Source organism: Pelobates fuscus, chromosome 1 (genome assembly GCF_036172605.1).
Source record: "Pelobates fuscus isolate aPelFus1 chromosome 1, aPelFus1.pri, whole genome shotgun sequence".
NCBI classification, from domain to species: Eukaryota; Metazoa; Chordata; class Amphibia; order Anura; family Pelobatidae; genus Pelobates; species Pelobates fuscus.
The window spans coordinates 225,759,769-225,777,483 of NC_086317.1; the positions used below are offsets into that span (position 1 = coordinate 225,759,769).

General features: G+C 42.9%; 1 protein-coding gene across 1 annotated transcript in view; it reads left to right on the forward strand.

Moving 5' to 3' along the window:
- Positions 1–17,147: 17,147 nt before the first annotated feature.
- The window catches only part of GNL2 (G protein nucleolar 2), a 36,686-nt gene continuing 36,118 nt past the window's right edge, over positions 17,148–17,715 (forward strand). The window contains exon 1 of the mRNA XM_063454931.1: positions 17,148–17,332. Coding sequence (XP_063311001.1) covers positions 17,269–17,332 — 64 coding nt within the window. The 5' untranslated portion in view covers positions 17,148–17,268. The remainder of the gene's footprint in view (positions 17,333–17,715) is intronic.

Consider the following 17,715-nt stretch of genomic DNA (forward strand, 5'->3'; position numbering starts at 1 on the left):
TGAGACGGTCTATCTTTGCCCACGTTCTCTACGGCTGCACCCCTGAACTTCTGCGTGGACCTCCCTTCGTCTCGGCGCCACTGGTCTGTTGTCCAGGAGATCATCGGCCTCTACGTAAGAAGTGCTGGGGTGTCCCCGTCGATGAGTGTGAACTCAGGTTCAGGAACGAGGAGGTAAGACAACTGCTGTTTTAGACGGCAGGACCCACTAGGGGTATACCGATTGTGCGGTAGGCCCAAAGGGGTTTGAATCTGTGTATCTGCCCCCTCTGTCGGAGGGAGGGAGCGAAGGCGCACCGCTCGATCGAACGCTCTTTAGTCAGACCGTTTGATTTTGTTAGTCAGGCGGGGTCCTGGTGTAAATAGCCCTAGCCGGACACCGGTGTCTTGTCTAGACTAGCGTTCTAGGGTGTATATTACGTTCGCTAGGTCGGAGGGACCGGGAGACTAAGCGGCGCCTGTGTAAATTCGGTTCGCTAGCTCTCAACCTATCTGGGCTAAGTGGGAAGGCGTGTAAATTTGGAACCCACTAGACTTTTGATAGTGCGACTAAGAGGCGCCTGTGTAAATTCGGTTCTCTAGCTCGCTATATGTGGTGATTGGGCAGTGTGGCTAACCAAAACGGGTGTATATAGTTTTAGGTAGTCCATTCAAGGTACTGGCCAATAGTTTAGTTGGGAATTGTAAATGTGTTAACGATTGTTTAGTAAAGTGTATATCTTGTTAGATAGCGCGAGCTCAGCCATCTAGCGAGAGTGTTAATAGTGTGTTGCTGTATTATAGTGCACGGTACCATAACCCTGTATATTTACTGACACTGTATATAAGTACTAATCATTGTCGTCTATTGCATGTTTAACACCATAACCACTAATAATTGTATTGTGACCTTAACTTGTGCTTTGACCTATGCTAACCGTACTGTAACCGCTATTTGTAAAAGACGATGTTACTGGGGTGTGTTATAGACGGGTAATTCGTATATAGAGAATTATAGCGTGGGTGACTGTATAGTTACGCCAAAGGGCATAATATTGATTATATAGTGACTGGTGTAGCAGCTGTGTGTGTACGGGAATTCCCTGAGTGTTTATTGTTATTGTGTACGTTTCACTTGGTAACCGTACCACGTGGTGCTGTTGCCAGAGGAAACGGGTGTGACTGTTGAATAGTACGCGTGCATAGTATTCGTTGTCGACGACGTTCCATTGTTAAGTATGGGTGCGTCGCAGTCAACGATTCCGGATCCCTTAGGTTGTATGGTGAAGAATTTTAAAAAGGGATTCAAAACTTGTGATTTTGGGGTTAAAATGTCTCCTGTACGTTTGGTCACTTTGTGTACTAGGGAGTGGCCTACTTTGGTTGCGGCATGGCCGCCACGTGGCAGTTTGGATCCAACTCTGGTACAGCGCTTACACGTGGCTGTATCGGGTAGGCCTGAACTTTACGGCCAGTTTCCTTATATTGATTGTTGGAGACAGGCCGTAAATGACTCGCCAAAATGGCTCCGGACATGCCACGAGGAGCAGTGTCGCCTCATGGTAGCTAGGACTTGTTCGTCCACTAGGACTGGTGCTAGGCCTATTTTGGACACGCCCCCTGAGTCCGAGATCCCTTTGCCGCCCCCTTACTTTCCGTTAAGAGGAAGTGACGCAAACGCAGGAAGTCCTGCAACCCTCCCCTCATTACCCCCATCCACTTCCGCTTCCTCCTCCAGTACAGGATCCACCCCCCCTCGTACTAAATCTCCCCTTCCGGAATCAGAACCAACCCCCATTAAAAACGAATATCCTGATTTGGCGCCACTTCAGACTTCCGGTCAAGCTTCATCTAGCTCGGCTCGAAGTGTTTTATTTACAACCTTTTCCCAAAACCAAGCTCCCATATCCCCATACCCTATTTCTCCCCGACTGGAACCTATGACTGACGCCCCTCCACGTAGCCCCATACAGACCCGACAGTTGACCGGTGCCCAACAATTAAGACACTATCAGATGCCTCTTCGTCTGAATCCTGGGTCAGCCTATATCGATGCCGCAGGCCAAATGGCACATGCTGACCCAGTCTTTGTATATGTCCCATTCACGACAACCGATCTTTTAAATTGGAAGACCCACAATTCCTCGTATACTGAGAAACCACAAGCTATGACTGATCTGTTCACCTCAATAGTACAGACACATAACCCGACATGGGCTGATTGCCAGCAGTTATTAATGACTTTGTTTAACAATGAGGAAAGGACAAGAATAAATCAAGCAGCCATTAAGGCACTAGAGGATAAAGCCCGTACTTTGAACCAAGCTAATCCAGCAGCATGGGCCGCAACACATTATCCCAACACCGATCCCGATTGGAATGTAAATGGTGCTGATATGGTTCAACTCAGAGCCTATAGAGACGCTATAATTGCTGGCATGAAAGCCGGAGGGAAAAAAGCTATTAACATGTCGAAGACAGTTGAGGTGATTCAGAAAAGCGATGAAGCGCCCAGTGTCTTTTATGACCGATTATTGGAGGCATACCGCTTGTATACCCCCTTTAATCCGGAAGACGCAGATAATTCCCGAATGGTGAACTCCGCCTTTGTCAGCCAAGCTTACGGAGATATTAAACGCAAGCTACAAAAGTTAGAAGGGTTTGTAGGTATGTCAATCACCCAACTAATGGAGGTAGCGAATAAAGTTTATATGAATAGGGAAACAGAAAGTAAGAAAGAGGAAGAGCGCAAGATGCGTAAAAAGGCTGATATGCTAGCGGTAGCGATCGCAGGCGTAGATAGACGGGGCCCAGATAGAGGCGATAGTAGATGGAGTAGGGAGCCTTTGAGTAGGAATCAGTGCGCGTATTGCAAGGAAGAAGGGCATTGGAGGAACGAATGTCCGCAAAGAGAGCAGTACGAGAGAGACCTACCCAGGGCAGGCTACGGAAACTTTAGAGGCAGAGCGAGAGGTAGAGGAGGCCCCGGAGGGAGTAATGGTAATAGAGGGAGTAATGGGAACAGAGGAAGTGTTAGGGAAGACAGGTATATTCCAGCAGCGCAAAGGTCCCGCGATAGAGAAGGTAGGGACTTTGTAGGATTGGCTGACACGGTCATGGAGGACTATTGATACCGACCGGGCTCCATCCCCCTTGGTCGAGCGGAGCCTATGGTCGAGGTATCAATAGGGGGAAAAAGGAGTGCGTTCATGATCGACACTGGTGCTGAACATTCAGTGGTGACTAATCTAGTTGCTCCTCCATCTGGAAGGACTATTACTGTGATAGGAGCAACTGGAAGAAGTGCTGAAAAACCGGTTCTTAAAAGTCGACTCTGTACATTGGGAGGCCACGTAGTAAAACATCAATTCCTTTATATGCCTGAATGTCCAGTCCAATTGCTGGGACGTGATATGCTATCAAAATTACAAGCGCAGATTACGTTCCTACCAAACGGAACAACATCCTTAAAGTTTAATGGACCTTCAGGTATCATGACATTATCCGTACCAAAGGAAGAAGAGTGGCGACTTTATACAGTGTTGACTAGCCAAAACCCTAGGAGTGATGAGACATTATTTAACATACCAGGAGTTTGGGCAGAGAACAACCCACCAGGACTGGCCCGCAATATTCCACCTATAAAAATTGAACTAAAACTTGGGGTTTATCCAGTGAGCCTAAGACAATACCACATCCCGCAGAAGGCTAAGAAGAACATCCAATCCTATCTGGATAAGTTCATACGGTATGGTATCCTAAAATTCTGTACTTCCCCCTGGAACACCCCATTGCTGCCTGTTCAAAAGCCCGGTACAGATGAGTATCGACCTGTGCAGGACTTGAGAGCAGTCAATGATGCGGTTGTTAGTATACATCCAGTTGTACCCAATCCATATAACCTGCTTGCTTTAATTCCGGGCGGGGCTACTTACTTTACAGTCTTAGACCTCAAAGATGCCTTCTTTTGCCTCCGAATTGCCGCAGAAAGTCAATGTATTTTCGCTTTTCAATGGGAGAACGCTGTAACGGGCTCAAAACGCCAGATGACTTGGACAAGACTGCCCCAAGGGTTTAAAAATTCACCTACCCTATTTGGTTCAGCCCTAAGTCAAGATCTATTGGATTTCGAGTCCATCCCAGGAGAGTGTGTATTGTTACAATATGTAGATGACTTGTTGATAGCAGCAGTTACAAAAGAGATCTGTCAGCAAGCAACGCACGATCTACTACACATTCTCTGGAAGGCAGGATACAAGGTGTCTAGAAAGAAGGCTCAGTTGTGTTTGCCAACTGTCAAATATCTGGGATTCCATATCTCTGAAGGTCAAAGAATTATGGGGCCAGAGAGAAAATAAGCTGTCTGCCAAATACCAATACCCAAGAATAGAAGACAAGTGCGAGAATTCTTGGGGGCAGCAGGCTTCTGTAGGATATGGATTCCCAGCTATGTGATACTGGCAAAACCTCTGTACGCAGCTATCAAAGGTACAGAGCACGACCCCTTCTTATGGACCCAAGAACAGCAAACGGCATTTGAAGATGTGAAGAAGGCTTTGATGAGTGCCCCAGCATTAGGTCTACCTGATCACACACGACCATTCTACTTATATGTACATGAGCAAAGAAGAATGGCTGTGGGAGTATTGACACAGTACTTGGGATCATGGCAAAGACCTGTTGCCTATATGTCTAAGCAATTGGATGCAGTGGCCAGCGGACTTCCACCTTGTCTAAGAGCCGTAGCTGCAGCCGCCCTGCTAGTAGCTGAAGCCGATAAACTCACTCTGGGTCAAGAACTTTATGTACGAGTCCCACATGCAGTACAGACGTTGTTGGATTACAAAGGAAATCATTGGTTTAGTAACAGCCGTATGACCAAGTATCAAGCAATGTTGTGTGAAAACCCAATAGTGCATTTAGAGACTGTAAACACCTTAAATCCAGCTACCCTTTTGCCACAACCTACTGAAAGTCAACATGATTGTTTGGAAGTAATGGATGAAGTATTCTCAAGTAGACCAGATCTTCGTGATTTTCCCATCCAGAACCCCGATGTTCAATATTATACCGACGGCAGTAGTTATGTGAAAGAAGGGATCCGCTATGCAGGATATGCAGTAACAACAATAGACAAGGTGATAGAAGCTCGGCCACTGGCGAAAGGAACATCAGCACAAAAGGCAGAATTAATAGCACTAACACGAGCGTTACAATTGGCTGAAGGTTTAAGAGTGAATATCTATACGGACTCTAAGTATGCGTTTTTAACCACTCATGCCCACGGAGCTTTGTATAAAGAAAGAGGACTACTGAATTCAGAAGGCAAAGAAATCAAATACGCAGCTGAAATCCTACAACTATTGGAAGCAGTGTGGGAGCCGAAAGAAGTCGGTATCATACATTGTCGAGCTCATCTGAGAGGAGATGGTGATGTAACCAAGGGAAATCGGATGGCAGATAGTGCAGCTAAGCGTGCTGCTGAATCAGGAAGACAGGAGTATGTGGGGCATATAGCTGCTCTTATACCAACTCCACTGTCCCAATGGACTCCAGTTTATACAGCTCAAGAAGAGGAGTGGTTAAAGACTGAACCAGGAAAGTATTTGGAGAACAAGTGGTATCAGCTAGAAGATGGAAGAATAGTCATACCAGCATCACTAGCGGTAGAAATTGTCCAAAATTATCATAACGGGACACATTCTGGGAGAGACAGTACTGAAGAATCTCTCAGAAAACATTTCTACATACCAAGATTGTCCAACTTGACTCAGGCCATTGTACGAAGATGTGTAACGTGTGCTAAAAATAATGCAAGACAAGGACCAGTAAAGCCACCAGGAGTCCAGTTTATGGGGGGACTCCCCATGTCCGATCTACAAATAGACTTTACAGTGATGCCTAAATCGGGTGGATATCGTTACCTGTTGGTAATTGTGTGCACCTATTCAGGCTGGGTAGAAGCATGTCCTACTCGTACAGAGAAAGCAGGAGAAGTTGTAAGATTCCTGCTACGAGAAATAATACCCCGATATGGACTACCCTGTTCTATAGGATCGGACAATGGTCCAGCTTTTGTTCATCAGTGCCTACAACAACTGACTCATATGCTTGGTATAAAGTGGAGGCTTCATACTGCATATAGACCCCAGAGTTCTGGTAAGGTAGAGAGAATGAATAGAACTATTAAGAACCAGTTGGCTAAAATGTGTCAGGAAACCCAACTTAAGTGGAACGTTCTCTTACCCATAGCTCTATTGCGAATCCGCAGTACCCCTACCAGAAGGATGGGCCTCTCTCCTTTTGAAATCATGTATGGACGACCACCTCCCGTACTTGGTAACTTAAGGGGGGACTTGAGTCAGTTGGGAGAAGGAATTACCCGGCAGCAGGTTGTAGAGTTGGGTAAGACTATGGAGGAGGTACAGAAATGGGTACAAGATAGATTACCTGTGAATATTTATCCCCCTGTTCATAGTTATCATCCAGGAGATCAAGTGTGGATTAAAGAGTGGAATAATGTACCGTTAGGGCCCAAGTGGAGAGGTCCTTATGTTGTTCTTTTGTCTACCCCTACAGCGATAAAAGTAGCCGAAGTGACTCCGTGGATACATCACTCCAGGGTTAAACCAGCAGCAGTCGATTCTTGGCAAGTTACAGCAGATCCAGAGAATCCCTGCAAGATCCGGTTAAAACGCACTACTCAGTCGGAGTAACGAGGAATCGTGTGGATTACAAAATTTTATTGTTACAGGGATTTGGTGCGTGAGTGAGAAGGCCATAATAAAGCCTGTCCGCTTACCAACACATAGTATATAAGCCAGGAAAGTCTCGAAGGGACACCTGTGAAGACGAGCAGAACTCCATTCCCTGCAGCCCTCACATCCTGGAAGCTGAGGCGCCTTCGCACGGACGAAGACTGAGGATGACGGCGAAAGATGTGCTTTTGATAGTGTTTATTTATATGTGTTTTTATATTCAGGAAGGTAGAGGTACCGACACTCCTAGCTGTGAGGTATGCATTAAGACTACGAGAACAGGTAACCATATTTCCCAAACCCTAATTTGGCATTCACAATACGAGTGTAAAGGAGATGTATCGAGATGTAGATACTTAAATATAGACTATAGTGTGTGCCATTTAGGAGTAGGAGAACCTAAGTGCTTCAGTCCAGAGTATCAACCTCGTACAATTTGGTTAACTCTCAGGAATGGAGATCCTCAGGGGACCCTAATTAACAAGACGGTGTTAGAATCCGTACATTCTTCGGGTGTTCTGCTATTTGATGCGTGTAAAGCGATATCGAGTGGTAGAAAGCCGTGGAATGTATGTGGGGATCTTAGATGGGAGAGGACGTATGGGTCTAATGATAAATATATTTGTCCCAGTAGTAAAAATAAATATGTGAGTCCTAGATGCCCAAATAAAGACTATAACTTTTGCCCATATTGGTCTTGTGTGGGGTGGGCGACTTGGGGACAGACAGTAGACAAAGACATGATAGTGACTAAGTTGCCGACTAGCCCATATTGTAAGTCTATGGAATGTAATCCCATCCATATACTTATAAATAACCCTGATAAGTTCTTAGACAAATATGGCAATTTATTTGGGTTTCAGATATACGGGACGGGTTTAGATCCTGGGACATTATTGTTTATAGGGATAGAGACTGATACGGTATCCTCCCAAACTCATCAAGTATACCATTCCTTTTATGAAGAGATGAGTATAGATAATAAGATCCCCCATAATGCTAAAAACCTGTTCATCGATTTAGCCGAAAGTATTGCCGGTAGTCTTAATGTTACCAACTGCTATGTGTGTGGAGGTACTAACATGGGAGACCAATGGCCTTGGGAAGCAAAGGAGGTAATGTCCGGTTCTGAGGCAGTTGACCAACTGATATCTACACAAGCCGATTATCATATGAGTGTTAGAGGTAAATCTGAGTGGAGATTAAAGACCTCCATCATAGGTTATGTTTGCATAGCAAGGAAAGGAATAATGTATAATACTTCTGTAGGAGAATTAACTTGTCTAGGGCAAAAAGCTTATGATGATGATACAAAGAATACAACTTGGTGGTCGGCTTCAAATGTCTCAGAACCATCTAACCCGTTTGCTAGATACGCCAATTTAAAGGATGTGTGGTTTGATTTATCCATCACATCTACCTGGAGAGCCCCAGCAAATTTGTACTGGATCTGTGGTAAGAAAGCCTATTCGGAGTTGCCACAGGACTGGGAAGGGGCATGTGTGTTGGGTATGCTCAAACCATCCTTCTTCTTGTTACCGATTGAAACAGGTGAGACTTTAGGTGTTAAAGTGTATGATGTGAATCATAGGAAGAAAAGGGGACCCATAGAGATAGGCGCCTGGGAAGATGATGAATGGCCTCCCCAGCGTATCATAGATTATTATGGGCCAGCCACGTGGGCTGAGGATGGTACCTTTGGTTACAGAACCCCTATTTATATGCTCAACCGTATTATAAGATTACAGGCGGTGGTTGAGATTATCACCAACGAGACGTCACAAGCGCTCAATCTTCTAGCGAAGCATAACACCAGGATGAGGACAGCAGTCTACCAAAATAGATTAGCCTTGGATTACCTTTTGGCAGTAGAGGGAGGTGTATGTGGGAAGTTTAACCTGAGCAATTGCTGTCTTCAAATAGATGACGAAGGGCAAGCAATAGCTGAGCTTACTAGCCATATGGTTAAACTAGCGCATGTGCCTACTCAGGTATGGAAAGGGTATAATCCAAGTAGTTGGTTTGGTAGCTGGTATGAGTGGTTTGGAGGGCTTAAGGCAGTGGTAGGTGGAGTCCTACTGATTTTAATGTTGTGTCTACTCCTGCCGTGTCTTATACCCTTAGTAGTTAGGTCTGTGCAAAGCCTGATAGAAAATATAGCAGAGAGGAAGGCCGCTGCACAGATAATGGCGATTTATAAGTATAAGGCTCTAAATCAGGGAGAACCAATGCAAGAAGATGAGTGTTGAAGATTCACATCATAAGATAAGTCTGGTCTGGTTCAAGGTAACTTGCGGTGTATGCAAACCAAGGTTAAATGATGCCTCAAGTAATTGTGAAATATCAAGAGGCATCAAAGGGGGGAATGTGGTGGAATCTCGGTAAAAATAAATTTAGTAGGCCGAGATTACCACGTGGCATGTGTACGTGCATATGCTGACGTATCGATCAGTTGGTTGCACGAGGCAAGATACGATCAGTAGTGTACGGAGCATGTGCAAGAATACAGGATGTAGTATTCCCCCTCCTCCATTGTGCTGGACAAGCCATGCGGTCAAACAGGAAGTTAATTCTTATTTGTGTTGATTGGTTAAGAGAATGTGCGGGTGGAGCTTAATATGGGAGGAGTTATGTGCCTATATAAGGAGCCTGCACTATTGTCCGGGGCTCAGAACTTGCTGTATTTTGGTGACGTTAGTCCCTCTGAGTCCCGATCGGTGATCCAATAAAGAATCTCTTCCTTCCTGAAGAAACCTGTGTCCATCTCTCTGTGCTTGGCTTCCGTCAGTTTCTCCGGTATCAATGCAACTCTCAATGCAGTCCCTAGCTGCACACGCACACACTTTACAGGCCCTTTTAGCACACACAATCTCAAAAGCTTCTATACATGAGCATGTGGTTACACTACAGCCCCTAGTTACACATTGCGCACCATAAACAGACTCCTCTACACAAACACTTCACCACAGTCCCTTCTAAACACCATGGAAAATTATCTTGCATCTCCTGAAAAGGTTTTCCAGTTTCCGTGAAAAGGTGTCTTGCCTGTAATAAGGAAGGTGCAGCAGTGGAACTACAGGGAGTGCTGGTGCTGCGGTTACACCGGGGCCCGTCGAGTGGGCCGTGCAATTAGGGCCACCTGATGGGCTTGTGTCTTCAGGGGCCCAAAACAGTTTTTGCACCAGGGCCCACTCTAAGTTAGTTCCACCACTGTGCAGCAGCTTCCCCGGCACACAAGCTCTGCCCCTGCATGGAAGATCGCCTCCCCATACGCAAGCTCCGCTCCCAGTCTCTGACTGAGACATACACTGACAGATGTACACACATTCTGACAGACATACAGTGACAGGCACACACTCTCTGACTGAGACACACACTGACTGAGACACACACATTTTCTCACACACTCACAAATTGCTATTTTTATTTTTATTTGAATCCAGCCAGCCTTCCTACCTTTGGGAGAGCTGAGTGGATCTTTCCCTGGCGTCCGGTGTGTCTCCTCTCAATCTTACTGCAGTTTCTCTCTGCTCCCCTGCGCGCTCTCTGTAGTGATGCATGTGTGTGTATGTGTGTATATATAAAAAAAAAATATACACGTTTAATAACTGCCCCCCTACTTTTGTCCCTGGCCCCTTATGTGCCCCCCCTAAGTATGAATCCTGGAGACGCCACTGACCCTGCAAGGTAAATATTGCAGTTTATAAAAACTGCAATAATTACACTTGCAGGGTTAAGGGTGATGGGAGTTGGCACCCAGACCACTTCAATGAGCTGAAGTGGTCTGGGTACCTACAGTGTCCCTTTGACAAAAAAGATTAAAATGAAATCTCACTTTATATCTCCTCACTCTGGAGGCAATCTTTCCCTGTAATAAATTCAGGGTACTACACGGCCCTGCGTCCCGTTCAGTGTGGTGAAGGTTCAGCATAGTTCTCCAGAATACTTGCCCTCCAGTTAGTGTAGGGATGCGAGTAATGGAAGTTAGAGCATCCAGATGCATTTTGCCTAAGTATCAGCTTCTTTAATGGTGCAACGGTTGACCGCCGGTGGACCTGGGTGCGGTGGAATTTGTGCCTTCTTCCAGGCCAATCCCCAGAGCGAAAAGGGAGGGGGGAAGCTTGACTGTTGCCCTGAGGGGTTGGCATAGCAACCAAATGGATACAGTTGGTTGCAGGAAATTCTGGAAAAAATACCAGATTACTGGTGAACAATGCTGAGGGAGTCTGGCAGTGTTTTTCCACTGGTAGTCCCGTACAGCTAGGAGTGGCAAGCGGGGGGAGTGGTAGAGAAGAGTAGACAGTTGTTGTCTTCAATTAAAATATTTGCTAAGCAAATTCTATCAGTCCAAATATTAATAACTACATGCAACTTCAAGTACAAAATATTACAGTAGTAAACTATAGGTAAAAAGGTAGAAAAAGTATAGTAGATTAATAATGTAGTAACAAAGGTGAAATAAATCTGGTGGAGTATCTTCCAAATTTTAGTCCATAACTCAAAGTTGCAGATGGGTTGAAAACAAACCCAAGGCCACCTTAATAAAGTCACTCAGATGTTCACTGAAAGAGCCAATGCTCCGCAATAGGTTTGCTGAAAGGCACGACACTAGGTATGTGACCGTGTGGGCATTTGATGGAAAATAGTTGTGACAGGTACTGGACCTTCAAGTCACATCTCTCAGTTGAAACAATTATTTCTGATAGTGGACTGTGGATTCAACCTGCAATAGTAAATAGATAGTTTACATTTGTTAACAATGACCACAGCCACCTACTCCTGCTGTTTGTACCTTTAACCCCTTAAGGACGAGTGACGGACGAGGTCCGTCACTCAGGGGCATGCGTTAATGTGGAGTGACGGACCTTGTCCGTCACGCGTTAAAATTAACCCCAGATCCCCGCAATCGCGGCGATCGTGGGGTTAATGGTGCTCCGGTCTGCCTCTGTATTAGAGGCAGACCGGGAGCACCGGATCGGGCTGTCCCAGTACATGTGCCCGCTCTGACAGCATGTCAGAGCGTGCACATGTGCTCTGTATACTCACCTCCGCCTCCCTGCACTTCCTGGTTCTGTGTGAAGTGCAGGGAGACGGATCTTCAGTGATCCTGCCCCCTGGTGGAAAGAAAACATAGTGAAATTAAAATCCCACCCCCTTTTACCCCCCCTTTACCAATTTTAATAAAAAGTTAACCCCTTCCCTGCCAATTGATCACTGACTACAGTGATCAATTGGCAGGGATTACATTTTACTATGATCTGATTTTTTTTTTAACCCCTGAGGGTTAATTCTTTTTTTTTAACCCTCAGGGGTTAAATTTATTTTATTAATTAATTTAAATATTTTAAAATTATACATTTAGCTAGCTGGGGAGGGTGGAAGTTAGTGGGGAATTGGGGGATTTAGTGTTAGGCTAACTAGGGGTTAACGTTAAAAAAGTTTTAAAATAAGCTTTAAAAAGTTTAAAAATTAAGTTAAAAAAAGTTTTAATAACGTTTAAGTAAAAAATAAAAAAAATAAACCCTTTACCCAGTCCAAATAAAAATTAACCCCTTCCCTGCCAGTCGATCACTGCCTACAGTGATCAAAATACAGATCACAGTATTATACTGTGATCTAATTTTTTTTTAACCCCTGACGATTAACTTTTATTTATTTTTTAACCCTCAGGGGTTAAATGTATTTAATGAACTAATTTAAATATTGTATAATTAAATATTTTGCTAGCTGGGGTGGGTGGGAGTTATGGGAAAATGGGGAATTTACTGTTAGTGCTGCTTACTGCTAGTTAGGGGTTAACGGTAAAAAAAAAGCTTTAGGAAACTTTAAAAAAATTAATAAGCAAAACAAAAGTTTAAAAAATAGTTTTAAAAAGTAAAAAAAGTTTTAAAAAGTTAGAAAATACATTTAATAACGCTCATTAACACTACACCTGGTACAAGCTAGCGGAAAAATGATCCCACGCTAAGGTTCAAAATATGCCTTTTTAAATACCCTGAGATGTCTTCTTTAAGAAATGGTATGGCTTTATGGGGTATTTGGATTATATAGCCTGGTAAAATACTCTAAAATGGGACATGGGCACAGCGTAAAAATTTAAAGTTTGAAAAAAAATGGAATGGCTGTGTCCCAAATGTGCCCCTCCGATGTCCACATATACATGGCAAAGGTACATACGGGGGTATTTTTGTACTCAGCAGACATAGCTGAGCAACATATGAAGTATTATACAGTGGTAGTACACATGGTTTGCAAAATATACTGTGCAAACTCACTTTGTGTGTCAAAAAAAAGGCAGAAAAAAACGCTTATTACCACTACACTTGGTACACGCAAGCGGAAAAATGATCCCACGCTAAGGTTCAAAATATGCCTTTTGAAATACCCTGGGGTGTCTACTTTAAGAAATGGTAGGCCTTTGTGGGGTAGTTTGAATTTAAAACCTGCGAAGATGCTTGGAAATTGCACATAGGCCAAGCAACAAAATTCAAAGTTCGGTAAAAACTGATATGGCTTGGTCTCCTATATGGCACTGTAGCTTCACGAAATAGTGCCAAAGACATTCATTGGGGGTGTCTTTTTACTCAGAAGACTTAGCTAAGCATAATTTGGGGGTTTTGAACTTAGTGGCACATATGAAATATACAAAATGCCCAGCAAAAATGCAATCTGTATGTAAAAAAATGCCCCAAATTATTTTTTACCACATACTTTGGCATATATTGGTGAAAAAATTGGGGCATGCTAAGGCACAATATGCACCTTATGATATACCCTGGAGTGTCTACTTTTACAAATGGTAGGCCTTTGTGGTGTTTTTTTGAACAGTTAAACTGTTATAATACCCCAAATGGAAGCATAGGCTAATTAAATCCGTCTCTCAAAATTCTACTGTGAATACTGAAAAGGACAGGTCTCCTGTATGGCACTGTAGCTTCATGAAATAGTGCCATAGACATACAATGGGGGTGTCCTTTTACTCAGAAGACTTAGCTGAGCATAATTTGGGGGGTTTGAACTTAGTGGCACATATGAAATATACAAAATGCCCAGCAAAAATGCAATCCGTATGTAAAAAATGCACAAAATTATTTTTTACCACATACTTTGGCATGTAATGGTAAAAAAATGGGGGCATGTTAAGGCACAATATGCACCTTATGAGATACCCTGGAGTGTCTACTTTTACAAATGGTAGGCCTCTGTGGGGGTTTTTTTGAACAGTCAAACTGTTATAATCAGAGGTGGCTCTAGACTTTTGGAGGCCATAGGCGAAAATCAAATATGAGGCCCCCCCCCCCCACGCGCGCTAAAAATAAAAATAATAAGCAGGCAATATTAAAATGAACTGTATAAATTGCATATTTTAAGGCAAACATTAATAAACCTCATAATCTCACTATTCACAAACTTATTTTGGTTATTAAATTATTCTACAAAATACCTATACACAAACATTGGGTATATATAAAAGGTTTGTGGCTGACTACTTAGTTATTCTTGTTGATGTCTCCTAAAACTGAAATAAAGTTGTCAACAGTGTATTAAAAGAACACTACAGTATCAGGAACACAAATGTGTTTTCCTGACCCTATTGTGTTTAACTATTTAGCTCCCCCCCCCCCAATGTAGTAAAAAATTACCTAATTTCTAGAGCTGCACAAGTCCGCCAGCGCCGGATCCGCTCAATTGGCTAACATAATCTAAACTGATGATCTCAGTCAATCACAATGCTTTCCCATTGGATTGGCTAAGATCTTCAATTTTGATGTCAGCCAAGGAGTCAAGTCAGGGGCGACTGCCATGGTTAATTATCATCTCCTAATAGAGCACTAACCCAGAAAGTACCTGTACTGGCAGACTAAGGAGTAGTCATTGGAGGTGCTCCTCGGTTATAATGTAAACACTGCCATTTCTCTGAAAAGGCAGTGTTTACATGAAAATGCCTGCAGGGATAAAGGGACCTTTCCTTTATTTTCCATGTGCTCTTTCCCTTCCCATTTAATTTATTTTCCATGTGCTCTTTCCCTTCCCATTTAATTTATTTTCCATGTGCTCTTTCCCTTCCCCTTTAATTTATTTTCCATGTGCTCTTTCCCTTCCCCTTTAATTTATTTTCCATGTGCTCTTTCCCTTCCCATTTAATTTATTTTCCATGTGCTCTTTCCCTTCCCATTTAATTTATTTTCCATGTGCTCTTTCCCTTCCCATTTAATTTATTTTCCATTTGCTCTTTCCCTTCCCCTTTAATTTATTTTCCATGTGCTCTTTCCCTTCCCCTTTAATTTATTTTCCATGTGCTCTTTCCCTTCCCCTTTAATTTATTTTCCTTTGCTCTCCTTTTTCCCTTCCCCTTTAATTTATTTTCCTTTGCTCTCCTTTTTCCCTTCCCCTTTAATTTATTTTCCTTTGCTCTCCTTCTTCCCTTCTCCTTTAATTTATTTTCCTTTGCTCTCCTTCTTCCCTTCTCCTTTAATTTATTTTCCTTTTCTCTCCTTCTTCCCTTCTCCTTTAATTTATTTTCCTTTTCTCTCCTTCTTCCCTTCTCCTTTAATTTATTTTCCTTTTCTCTCCTTCTTCCCTTCCCCTTTAATTTATTTTCCTTTTCTTTCCTTCTTCCCTTCCCCTTTAATTTATTTTCCTTTGCTCTCATTCTTCCCTTCTCCTTTAATATATTTTCCTTTGCTCTCCTTCTTCCCTTCTCCTTTAATATATTTTCCTTTGCTCTCCTTACCTTTTTCTCTCTTTTCCTCTGCTCTCCTGAGTCCTTCCGTTCAGTTATCTCCGTTTTCTCTCTTCTCCTCTGCTCTCTTTTCTTCTTCAGCAGCAGCTACTCTTCTTGGTACCGCAGGCGAGGGATGCAGGGAGGGGTTACGTCGTGACGTCCGACGTCGTGACGTCATCACCATCGGCATCGCGGATTGGCCGATTACCAGCTAGTGTGCAGGAGGAGGGGAGGGGACTCACTCCTGCATGGGAAACCAATGTGAGAGGGTTTCATCTTCTAACATCGCCGGCGCCGCGACAATCTTGATGTGGCCGCCGGCCGACATTAAAGTATTTAAATAATATTTATTTTATTTTTTTCTGGGAAAGAACGCCCTGCAGCAGCTCTCTAATTACACGGTTTAGGCGGCCGCGAGGCCCCTTCTAGCGCGAGGCCTTAGGCGGCCGCCTAAACCGCCTAATTAGAGAGCCGCCTCTGGTTATAATACCCCAAATGGAAGCATAGGCTAATTAAATCCGTCTCTCAAAATTCTACTGTGAATACTGAAAAGGACAGGTCTCCTATATGGCACTGTAGCTTCACAAAATAGTGCCAAAGACATACAATGGGGTGTCATTTTACTCAGCAGATGTAACTGAACACAAAATAAAACTTTGTACAGGAATAGCACACACCAACTTTACAAAATACACATGAGAAGTTCTTTGTTATAAGTTTGTGTGCCAAAACCCCCAAAAACACAATTTTACTCCAATATTTAGCAGAGATTGGCGGTGACATGGCTACGTAGAAAGTGTCAAAACAACCTTAGGTAAATAGCCTGTGGTGTCTACTTTATATAAATATATACTTTTGTGCGGCAATTTTGTTTTCTTTTATGGCTATTAAGCTTACAAGACAAACTTACCAAATTCTAAATTTGCTCCACATTAAAAGTTTATTTTACTCATTGTGCTTTGTGACCTGTAACTACCAAAAAAAACTTAAAATCCCAGACACATTATATATTCTGTAAATCAGAACAACTAAATGAACTTATTTTTAATTACTTTCCTTAACCTGCACTAATTGTGGACACATTATTATTGCAAAAACTGTAAAAAAACCACACAAAATTTTCATTTTTTTTTATAATAAATAAGCATTTATGTATATATATGTTACATCAAATTAAAGCCCTTTCTGTCCTTTAACCCCTTAAGGACCAAACTTCTGAAATATAAGGGAATCATGACATGTCACACATGTCATGTGTCCTTAAGGGGTTAAAAAACGATATATAATATGCGTTGGTGCAATAAATTAGTCAAATGCAAATTGCAGTTGAACGCAAACAGCAAAAAATGCCGTTGTCATAAAGTGAAAGACAAGCTTCCGAAGCTCTGTCCTTAAGGGGTTAATAAACTATTTAGGAGTTATTATAATAGGTGTTATACTGGATTGGTGTATTCAGTGGAGCCCTAATTAACTTCTTTTTTCAGTAAGGAAAATAAATATAATTATTATAGTTATCTAGTTATCAAATGTAAGGAGCACTAGTGCCAGTAAACCATCAATCCTGTATACATGAGGTCAAGTAACTAAGGCACGAAGATAAAAGCGGAAACAGGGCACTTTGCCCACAACAAATATGGCCGCCGCGAAGTTCAGCTAAACACGTGTCTGTAGCATGCTTACCCATAGTGCCTCATTCCATCAGGCTTCCTGTGTTTCGGCCTTTTTACTGTGTCTTAACTAAGGAATACACTTGGATCTCTCGGGTCCCATTTTCCATCGTATTGTGGGGCTTTACTAAACAGCTACAATGGTGAAACCCCAGTTCAAGGGACGGAGCACTATAAACCCGTCCACGTCGAGCAGTAACCCAGGTATTTGGGGAAGGGGGAGGAATGATAGAGGGGGCACAGAAGAAGACCCTTAGTGGGTGCCTTGTGGAGATTGAAATATTTCAGAGTTGAATAGAACAATTCGTGGATTAAGTTCACGAATTGAAACCAAACTTAAACAAAGAGACTAAAATAAACGATTGTCAATGTAAATGGCATAAACTTTATGCATATTTAAAGACATACTCCAAGCCACAAAAACCATAACCACTACAGTGTGCTGACTTACAGGGTTACTTGAACAAGTAGTAAGATGACACCTAGGGACTCCAATCCTCAAAACAACTTATAGATGGTTGTTTTTATTGAAGAGTCACTTTAACCCCTTAAGGACCAAACTTCTGGAATAAAAGGGAATCATGACA